Raw genomic sequence first — 11384 nt, forward strand, 5'->3', positions numbered from 1 at the left:
AACTTCGCGATTTCAACGTTGATCCAATTTGCAAAATCGAAAGGTAATTCAACGTTGATTTATGATAGGAAATTTACTGGATTAACAATATAAAACAAGGTATCACGAACTGGAAAACAATTTTACATAATCTAGGTTTTAATCTATATTTTAGACATATAGCGTTGTTCATCGTTCATTCATTTTATTAGCCGAATGTTAATTCACACAACTTGAACGTTAACATGTTAACAATGTATTGGTAGCATATAAATATTAGGATTAATATATATTTATAATGAGTTTACCTTGTGTTCCCTTTTGAACAAAATATTACTCATTACACTTATGGTTTAATGTTAACAAAAGCCTGGCAGCAGTATAATAAACCTAAATGTAGGATAATGGCTGAAAATCGTAAACATCTTTTCTTCTTCTTCCCAAAGGGTCATAAAGCATGCCGACGCGATGTGGAAAATGTGATGTCCAATCGGTTCACAAGTCTTCCCGATAAGGTAGGCAACAGTATAAAAATACAAGACAGGAATATTAGATCCAGATCGATCTAAAAGTCCGCAGAGAGTAGCATCAAGTGCAGCTGCCCGCTTTCAAGTGATTTAAAAGAACTTGATTTGCTGTTTCTGGTGTCGTTCAGCTGTCAGCTTTAGACATATTTAGGACTGTTGTTGTTATACATCCTGTTAGTTTGACAATGGATGTTTTCTCTTTTCTCGCTTGGACAGAAAGAAGAAATATCTCAGGCACTGAACATAACATATAACTCTACCTTAGCTCTTCAAGAAGAACAGAAGCCACTGCCACTGGAATAACAATTCATTCCAAGAACTAATGGAACATCTCCACCGAAAAGCTAAATTAAACTTCGTAAGTCAGTAGTTGGACTGAGTCAACATTTACTTTCATTATTTACAATCTTGCATATAAAGTTAACCGTTAGTATTGTTAATATCTAGGTCCCGGTGGTGATGAGCTCTAAACTTGAGACGTTGGTCGAAAACTTCGAAAGTCTCGAGTTTCTTACACAGCAGGTGAGAAACTCAGCAAACGAGACCGAAAGAAATAACACAAATATAAAAATGTGTTTATACCTTCATAATTCCAGTCTGCATCATTTAACTGTGACTTTTCTTTCCGACAGAATTTCAGCTGCAGCACGTGGGAAACTGTGCGCCAGGACATTCTGATCGTTATGGACCACTTCAGGAGAATGACTAGAAGAAAGACTGGATAAAAAGGACGAGAAGAAGATCAACTTAATACACTTTAAGTGCCGTAAATTAAATGTTGTTAATTTATTAATACGCTAATTTTGTTTTTATTTATTTTTATGTATGTATTTATTTATTTATATGCACGGTTGGTTTTCCAATGATATGGTAAAATTAATGAATTTCCAGATTAATGAATGTTAAATATCTCTGATCTTGTTACTTATAGTCTAAACATATTTATTAAGCAGAACTATAGACTACACGAAAAGGTTTACAATAAGCGAACAAACTTTTATTGTTCTGTAGGCTACAATTAACTGTTTATTCGGGAATGTGCTGTTATTATGAATTAATGTTTCGTTTACATGTTGTTTGTAACACAACGGATGTCTAAATGTCGTTGTCACAAATGTATGGACAATTTCTCATTTGACCAATGTTCACAAAAAAAATAAATACTTATGTACACTGAATGATTCACTTATGATGTCGGTATAGACATATTAGCCTGGAGATTAGCCTGGAGATAGCATGAACATTTTCAGTCATTTCGAGGGGGAAAAGTTAATTTAACACATATTAACACATAGCCCTATCTAGCCTATATTTGAAATATTTGCTTCCCAACAATAATTTAAGCAGGATACAAAATAAAGTAATAAGAAGACTAAGAAAAATATAATTTATAATTTGTTGTTGCTTCAGTATTGTTTACATTACTTTGGGCTCTGTCCTCACATAAAATTCAACAGAAAAGGTCAAGGCGACAGCTGTGGTCGAAAGAAATCAAACACAGGTATCGATGAGTGAACAATGAAACCCGGAGCCCACTCTCACGCAAAGGTTTTCTCCTGTAACTTCCTTCACTTTTAAAAGACCTAATATCGTGAACAAAACTTCTACCGTAAGCACTTTCTGCGCTGTTACTTTTGGTCCGTGTGTTAAAATGCGATCAAAACACCATTAAACCTCCTGTAATCTGCTTCATTACATGCGGCTCGTTAGAAAAGTCATCTTTGCCAAACTTGCCATCTACAGGCAAAGAGATGCAACATCTTAAAAGTGTTGTTTTATCTTTATTTGTTAAAATTTGCACGCCTACTGATTGTTTTATCAATTATTTATATTTTTACAGATGTTTCTTGTCGTTGTTATGTAAGTTCATCAGTGTCATTTAGATGCAAGCTGGTCATTCGCTGATTGAACACTGTTTTCGAAATTACTGTTTTCTGATAATCACTGTTTTTTTTTTTTTTATTAGCTACTCCTGTTCCAAAACACTGCTTTATAAATGGCTTAACCTGGGTTCATTTTTTTAAAATAATATATTATTTTCTATAAGAAAATGCTGTAAAATATTTAAGAACAATAGGCCTAATAATAATTAAGCTATAGCCTAATAATAATAATAGTTATTATTATAGCCTAATTATTAGTATTAGGCCTATTGTTGTTGTTAAATATTTTAATAATAATTGTTATTATTATTACTATTATTTTACATTGATGCATTTAGCAGCCGCTTTTATCCAAAGCGACTTAAAGTGCATTCAGGTTATACTTTTTTTTTTTACCAGTAGCCTATGTGTGTTATTATGTAAAAACAAATATAGAAAGATATGCTTGGAAGTTAAATATTTTGATAAACTGATGGTCAATGTTAGCCCATTTTTCTTGTGTAGTGACAAAAGATGAAAAATTGAATTTCATTGCGCCAAGAGAAACTACAGCTAGAAAGTGAAAGTAAGCCGGATAGTACAGACCTGCACACTGCGTTTTCCCTTTCCATATACTCCCGAATAAAATCCAGCAAACTCCACCATGTCCCTGCATCATTCCCTCGAGCGACACAGTAGAAAGCTAGTGCACGTATACAAAGATGAAACAAACTCAAATGTGGACATATATTTGTGTGATATTTGTAACTCTGAGTCAATGCTCCGCTTGCAGATGGCTCGGCAGATACAGGATGGTGAGCGCCGATTCTCTGACACTGCTTGAGAAAATGGTAAGTAGCCTACGCTTTGAAAGCTTCATGATTTATTTTTGAATGTTCATCAGAAGACATTAGACCTCTGCGCAATACAACCACAGCCCTTTTCTACAAGGTCCTTAAAGCTCTCGACTAGGCTATGTCTTGTTTTTGTCTTAGTAATGTCTAGTTGTTAATTAAAACCTCACAGAATGATTCACGACTATCTGGAAAACTGCACTAAACGTGTTTTAACATATTGAGGGATGCTGTCAGTTTAATCTGATTCGTCCAACATTAAAAAAAAATACACAGTAAAAGTGTTTCCTTCATTATGTTACAACATCTTTGCTTCTCTCCATTTATTCTTGTCACACTAACTTTCAGAGATTTATTCAATAGTAATTCATACAATGTGGTTGATTGACAAAGATTAATCAGTGATATTAATTTATTTTATATATAAAAAGTCAATTAAAGGTTTTTTTTTTTGTAGGTTTATGTAAAAAGTCTTAATTATGTTTTTTATATGTATATGAATGTACAGCTATAAAACGTCAGAAATTACAAGTTGTACTCTGTCTTACAGGGTGGACATCCTGGGGCTGTTAAGGTGCGGGTTCCAGGACACCTGTACAACTTGATAGGAGATGCTAAGGTTTGTAAACTTTTCTCTGTGATTGAATACAGAGGGCAAACATTTCATTCCATAAATAAAACATATGCTATCAAAATAAATGGGGAAAGTGATATCAGGATTTCATGATGTGAAATCTTACAAAACATGAATACATGACAACGGTGTTTATATGGGACCAGTTACCTACACAGCATTATATCTGCTTACAGGTGGAGGACCAGGTGAGGTTTCTTGTCTTGACCTTAGATCAGATCATCAACCTCATGGATGCTAAAGAACACATGAACCCAGAGCAATGGAAACTAGAGGAATATTTCCTAAAAGACCTGCACAGGCAGTCATCTGAGCTCAAAGAATGTGTAAGTCTTGTCTGAAAGTTTTTGTGCTTAGGAGAAACTAATATCAGAATTCCATATGAATTGCGTATAATCCTATAATTTAATTAAAAGGATTGTCATAATAGTAAAAGACCATGAATTTAGATTTAATGATTCCTCTCAATCTTTTAACCTCAAAACTGTTATATGACATTAATCATAAAAATGTTGATGTTCAGAAGAAAAGGCTAAATTAATAAGCGCATTTAAATAAATGCATTATATGAAATGTACATTTTTTTGTTACATCTATTTTGTCATTTATGTTTTTTTCCCGCATTGTTTATATTTTGTTTGCTTTTTATCAGGTGGCCCAATACCAAAAGCCGTCACATATGGAGTCATATGAGATAATAAGGCACTTCAGGATTTTAAAGAAGAGTTTAAAGAAAGAAGTAAGTTTGATTGTATAATATGATATCACAGCTTATTCCATTGTTTGTATGTGATTTTATACTCTTCAATTAGTTGACTGATTTCTGTCATCAGCTTTATTTTTCTTAGTGCCTTTATGAGGCATATTGTAGTTGTGATTCTTTAATGTTAATGTTACTTAGTAAAGAGTAAAAGGAATTATTTTCTTCCATATAAAATATAAAGTCAGTGATACACAGCTAAAGATGTGTTCCTCTTGTGTTTAAGAAATATAGTTCTCACGCATGGGAGCAGATCCGGAGAGCAGTGACAACCCACCTTCAGAGGATGGAGATCATCGCAAACAACGCAAACAAGTCCCTGGCAAGAGTTTAACAGACAACCAATCACAGAAAAAGACCTAATGACAGAAAAAAATGTATGACTAGTGGCACATTCCATAGGATAAAAAAAATGCTGCAAACTATGCCTTACGAACAAACATTGAAAAAAAAATGTTACAAATGTATTTGTGTATTCAGATGTTTGTATTTAATTGCAATGAATGAAACCTAGAATGTAAATTAGAGTAGCTTATTTTGACTAATGGGCAGTGCTTTAATACAGTGTTTACCTTATGTGTTTCCTATGAAAACTTGAAGTTATCAGATCAAACAAGCTAATTATGTTTCTTACAAATACCTGTGAAAACTTTTCTATCTGGTTTAGGTGAGAGTAAGCCTCTTTGCCTAAACTATACACATGCTAACTAAATGTAAAAATATGCTATGCATTTCAGAGCATATGTATTAACTCTCAATCAGTCAGCATGGTGTTATGCACATACATGTTGGCTATATTTCAGGATTGTTTTGAGTATACTTAAATATATTTATATATCTTTGTGCACATTTTTTATATCCCAGTATATTTATTGTTTTCATATTTAATGTTATTTATAGTTATTTATTGACTCTAATTGCCATGAAACATTTTGTACTGTCAAAGAAAACAAATATTGATTGAATCTGGTGTTAACATTGTTTAATAAATGTATTGAACTTCCACACACCAGTACAGTTTACAATTCCTTGTAATTGTCTTACTTTGCTTTACTTTATGGGTCTTCAGAGATTGTTCTTTGTGAAATGTTAAAAGTGTTTTCTGTAATTCCTGTAATGCAAATGCTTCACTATAATGGACATCAAAAAGAAGCTCTTTTCGAAGGGGGGCGCCAAAGTCATAAAACTTTCTTCTGTGAGACAAATTACAGGCGCTTCTCAATAAATTAGAATGTTGAGGAAAAGTTCATTTATTTCAGTAATTCAACTCAAATTGTGAAACTCCTGTATTAAATAAATTCAGTGCACACAGACTGAAGTAGTTTAAGTCTTTGGTTATTTTAATTGTAATGATTTTGGCTCACATTTTACAAAATCCATCAATTCACTATCTCAACAAATTAGAATATGATGGCATGCTAATCAGCTAATCAACTCAAAACAACTGCAAAGGTTTCCTGAGACTTCGGAATGGTCTCTGACAATCATTGAGACCCTTCACAAGGAGTGTGAGTCACAAAAAAATCTGTTCACAGAGTGCTGTATCCAAGCATATTGACAGAAAGTTGAGTGGAACGTAAAAATATGGGAAGAAAAAGATGCACAACCAACCAAGAGAACTGCAGCCTTATGAGGATTGTCAAGCAAACTGGATTCAAGAACTTTAGAGAACTTCACAAGGAATGCACTGAGGCTGGGGTCAAGGCATCAAGAGCCACCACACACAGAAGTGTCAAGGACTTTGCTTGAACCACAGAAAATGTTAGAGGCATCTTACATGGACTAAGGAGAAGAAGAAATGGACTGTTGCCATTGTTCCAAAGTCCTCTTTTCAAATGAGAGCAAGTTTTGTATTTCATTTGGAAACCAAGGTCCTAGAGTCCGGAGGAAGGGTGGAGAAGCTCATAGCCCAAGTTGCATGAAGTCCAGTGTTAAGTTTCCAAAGTCTGTGATGATTTGGAGTGCAATGTCATCTGCTGGTGTTGGTCCAAGTCACTCCACCCGTTTACCAAGAAATCTTGGAGGACTTCATGCTTCCTTCTGCTGACCAGTTTTTTGAATATGCTGATTTATTTTTTTCATTTTGGTCCAAAAGCACCAAAAGTTGGTTAAATGACCATGGTGTTGGTGTGCTTGACTGGCCAGCCATCTCACCAGACCTGAACCCCAGAGAGAATCTATGGGCTATTGTCAAGAGGAAAATGAGGAACAAGAGACCAAAAAATGCAAATGAGCTGAAGGCCACTGTCGAGAAAATTCGGCTTCCATACCACCTCAGCAGTGCCACAGACTGATCACCTCCATTCCACGCCGAAGTGAGGCAGTAGTTAAAGCAAAAGGAGCCCCTACCAAGTATTGTTTACATGTACAGTAAATTAACATACTTTCCAAAAGGCCAACAATTCACTAAATGTTTTATTATTATTATTATTATTATTATTGGTTTTATTAAGTATTCTAATTTGTTAAAATAGAGAATTGGTGGGGTTTTTTTTTAATGTGAGCCAAAATCATCACAATTAAAAGTACCAAAGACTTAAACTACTTCAGTCTGTGTGCATTGAATATTAAATACATGAGTTTCACAATTTGAGTTGAATTACTGAAATAAATGAACTTTTCCACAACATTCTAATTCATTGATAAGCACCTGTAAATTTGCTGGAAATTTTTTTATTGTCAATGTAAATCAAAACATCTGAAACATATTTTGTGTTGCATAACTTAATAAATATTAAGATAAGCAGGAATGTACAAGAGAATAATGTGCAAACAGGTTGTAAAGGGTATTTACATAGCAGCAATAGAGGTAAAAAAAAAAAAAAAAATTTAATAAATAAAAAAAAAAATTTAATTACAGATTTTGCTGTGTGCAAGTACCATTAAGTATCTTATTGATAATTAAGTGAGGTCATGTACATGTTAAGAGTCTGGATTTGAGTTTAGGAGCCTGATGGCCTGGGTGAAGAAGATCCTCCTAAGTCTCTCAGTTTTTGCCATCAGGCTACAGAAGCACTTACCAGATGGCAGCAAAATGAAAAGACAGTTACCAGGGTGGTTAGAGTCCTTAATGATTTGAAAAGCCCTGCTTTTGCAGCGATTGAGGTAGATGTCCTGCAGCGAGGGAAGAGCAGACACTGAAATGCGCTCAGCTAAGCGCATCTCAACTCTCTGCAGGGCTTTCCAGTCTTGACTGGAGTTGACCCCATACCACTCTGAGATACACTGAGTCAATACACTTTCAATGGCCCCTGAATAGAAGGTTTTCAGGATTGCTGGCGAAACCCTGAATTTTTTCTCAGCTGTCGCAGATGGTACAGTCTTTGCCTGGCTTTATTAACCCGAGTTTGGATGTGAGAATTCCAAGTTAGGTCCTCTGAGATGCTTACAGAAAAGGTACTTGAAGCTGTTCACCCTCTCAGGGGTCCTGCTGATCATAAGAGGAGTATAGGGCCAATGCTATCTTTTCCTGAAGTCAACAATCAGCTCTTTAGTTTTACTCATATTCATAGAGAGACATTTGTCATGGCACCATGATGTGAGTTTCTCTACCTCATCAAAGTAAGTGGCTTCATCATTGTTGAGGCCCAGAACCACAGTATCATCAGCAAATTTGATAATAGATGTGGAGCTATGGGAAGACACGCAGTCATGTGTGTAGAGTGAGTAGAGCAGGGTACTCAGTACACAGCCCTGTGGGGCTACTACATTCAGGGTGATGGAATTGGAGGTGAACTGGCCTGCTTTCACCACTTGAGGTCTACCATGCATTGAGGAAATAAAGAATCCAGTGGCATAGTGAAGAATTCATACTGAGGTCCATGAGTTTAGAAGCTAGCTTGATGGGGACTATAGTATTGAAAGCTGAGCTATAGTCAATGAATAGCAGCCTTACATGGTTCCCATTGCTGCTGTCAATGTGCGTACACTGTAAAAAAAAAACCCGTAAAAAAACGGTAAATCTCTGGCAGCAAAGTTTCCAGACGTATTCCGTCAAATTACAGTAAAAAACTGTTTCTCAAAATTACATGCAATAACCGTAAAAATACAGAAAATATTTTACAGTAAAAAATCATTAAATTACGGTACATCACTGTTGATAATTGTTATTAAACTGTAGAAAAACAGATAAATTATGTAAAAATACACTTAAAAAAAACTACTTTTCAGGTTAATCTCTGTAAATATATAGCTTTTGTTATTTACTTTATGAAGTTACTCTGTCTTTATACAGTAATTTACTTTTAAAATATAGTTTATCTTTGTAAAATAACTAAGAAATAATGTATAAAAATGTAATAAGCATGTGAAAATACATTAAAAACAACTACCTTTCAGGTTAATCTCTGTAAATATATGGCTTTTATTAGTTACGTTATGAAGTTACTCTGTCTTTATACAGTAATTTACTTTTAAAATATAGTTTCTCTTTGTAAAATAACTAAGAAATAATGTATAAAAACATAATAAGCGTGTAAAAATACATTAAAAACAACTACCTTTCAGGTTAATCTCTGTAAATTTATGGCTTTTGTTATTTACTTTATGAAGTTACTCTGTCTTTATACAGTAATTTACTTTTAAAATATAGTTTATCTTTGTAAAATAACTAAGAAATAATGTATAAAAATGTAATAAGCATGTGAAAATACATTAAAAACAACTACCTTTCAGGTTAATCTCTGTAAATATATGGCTTTTATTAGTTACGTTATGAAGTTACTCTGTCTTTATACAGTAATTTACTTTTAAAATATAGTTTCTGTTTGTAAAATAACTAAGAAATAATGTATAAAAATTTAATAAGCATGTGAAAATACATTAAAAACAACTAGCTGTCAGGTTAATCTCTGTAAATATATGGCTTTTATTAGTTACTTTATTAAGTTGCTCTGTCTTCATACAGTAATTTACTTTTAAAATATAGTTTATCTTTTTAAAATAACTAAGACAAAATGTATAAAAACCCAATAAGTATGTAAAATCGAAGACAAATATCTGTACATATATAGTATTAAGCATTTATTTTGCAGAAATATTTTTTTTAAAAATTGATTGGACAATGGAAAAACAATCATAGTACGTTAAAATACACCAAAAGTAGCTACATTTACACATAATCTCTGTAATTTAAAGGTATTTAGTGGTTGTTTTATGAAACTGCCATGTCTACCTACAATAATTTCATATTAAAATATAGCCATTTTCATGTATAGGAACTAAGAAATGTTTCTCCCAGTAAAATAAAAACAAACTATAAAAATGTAATAGGTACCTTCAATAAAACAGAACAGTAATTTTAGTGAATTGCAAACAAATGTTTAATGTTATAAATGTTAATTGGACAGTAGAAATACAAGCAGAGCATGGGAAAATAGCTACATTGAAAGGCAATATAATTGCAAGGTATTTAGTATTTATCTATACAATTGTCCAATAATGTGTTTTACTGTCAATATATTAGTTTTTACATATCAAAAATAAGGACATATTTAAAGGAATTAAAATATACAATATTTTGAACTCTGCATGGGTACAGTAAATAACGTATTTTCATTATCCATATTATTATAAGCTAAGTTCCTAGCTCCCTACTTCGTTTGCCTGGTAACACAGGGAAGCCCCACCCCTGCATGGTCATTTGCAACAGCTGTTAAACTATGATGAATGTTTTTCAAATGATGCTCACGCTATAATCATAATCACAATCACAACTGGTGACTAGTTTATTGGCTAAACACACTACATAGATATGTACAGTGCTGTTCAGAATTATTTGCCCCCTTGGTAAATATTTTATTTAAAAAAAAAAATGCAAAAATCTAACCTTTTATTGAAGTAAAATAATTGAAAGTGGGTCACATTATGAAATAAATGTTTTTCTCAAAACACATTGGGAACAATTATTTGCCCCCTTTTATTAAATACATTTTACAACCTATTTTTTCTAAGATAACAGCTTCTCCTATAATGCCTGATGAGTTTGGAGAGATCAGAGACCATTCCTTCATACAGAATCTCTCCAGATGCTTCAGATTCCCAGATCCATGTTGGCGTTTCTTCTCTTCAGTTCAGCCCACTCATTTTCTATAGGGTTCAGGTCAGGGACTGGGATGGCCATTGCAGATGCTTGGTTTTGTGCTCAGTGACCCGTTTGTGTTGATTTTGATGTGTGTTTTTGGATCACTGTCCTGTTGGAAGATCTAACGTGGCCCATTATAAGATTTCTAGCACAGGCTGTCTGGTTTTGATTTCTTATCTGTTGGTATTCGATTGAATCCATGATGCCATGTATATGCCTGAACGAGATGTCCAGGACCTCTGGCAGAAAATTAGGCCCACAGCATTAAAGATACAGCAGAGTATTTCATTTTACACATAGGTTACTTTTTCATCCCTGTGTGCACCAAACTCATCTTAAGTGTTTGCTGCCAAAAAGCTCTTTTTCGTTTGTTTCATCTGTCCATAGAACATTTGAAAAGTAATTGACACTACTGGAACTTCAAACAAGACGGGCTCTATGGTCAGATGAAAGAAAAAATTAGCTTATTTGGCAGCAAACACTTAAGATGAGTTTGGTGCACACAGGGATAAAAAGTACCCCATGTGTACAATGAAATACTCTGCTGTATCTTTAATGCTGTGGGCCTAATTTTCTGCCAGAGGTCCTGGACATTTGGTTCAGATACATGGCATCATGGATTCGATCAAATACCAACAGATAAAAAATCTAAACCTGACAACCTCTGCTAGAAATCTTATAACGGG

The 11384-nt window shown here is 33.8% G+C and overlaps 1 protein-coding gene across 1 annotated transcript; it reads left to right on the forward strand.

Moving 5' to 3' along the window:
• Positions 1-2984: 2984 nt before the first annotated feature.
• On the forward strand, positions 2985-5936 carry LOC132148557 (interferon a3-like). Its single transcript, XM_059557249.1, has 5 exons — positions 2985-3219; positions 3773-3841; positions 4033-4182; positions 4509-4595; positions 4843-5936. The coding sequence occupies exons 1-5, from the start codon at positions 3091-3093 to the stop codon at positions 4948-4950; spliced, it is 543 nt and encodes a 180-aa protein (XP_059413232.1). The 5' UTR covers positions 2985-3090; the 3' UTR covers positions 4951-5936.
• Positions 5937-11384: the final 5448 nt, after the last annotated feature.

This window comes from Carassius carassius, chromosome 9, assembly GCF_963082965.1.
Source record: "Carassius carassius chromosome 9, fCarCar2.1, whole genome shotgun sequence".
In the NCBI taxonomy this organism is placed as follows: Eukaryota; Metazoa; Chordata; class Actinopteri; order Cypriniformes; family Cyprinidae; genus Carassius; species Carassius carassius.

What these genes read in the sequence shown, in the direction of transcription:
- LOC132148557 (XM_059557249.1), top strand. Translation starts at nt 3,091, where the DNA reads ATGAAACAAACTCAAATGTGGACATATATTTGTGTGATATTTGTAACT. An exon ending in ACTTGATAGGAGATGCTAAG is followed by an intron (nt 3,842 to 4,032) that starts GTTTGTAAACTT and finishes ATCTGCTTACAG; the next exon opens with GTGGAGGACCAGGTGAGGTT. An exon ending in CATCTGAGCTCAAAGAATGT is followed by an intron (nt 4,183 to 4,508) that starts GTAAGTCTTGTC and finishes GCTTTTTATCAG; the next exon opens with GTGGCCCAATACCAAAAGCC.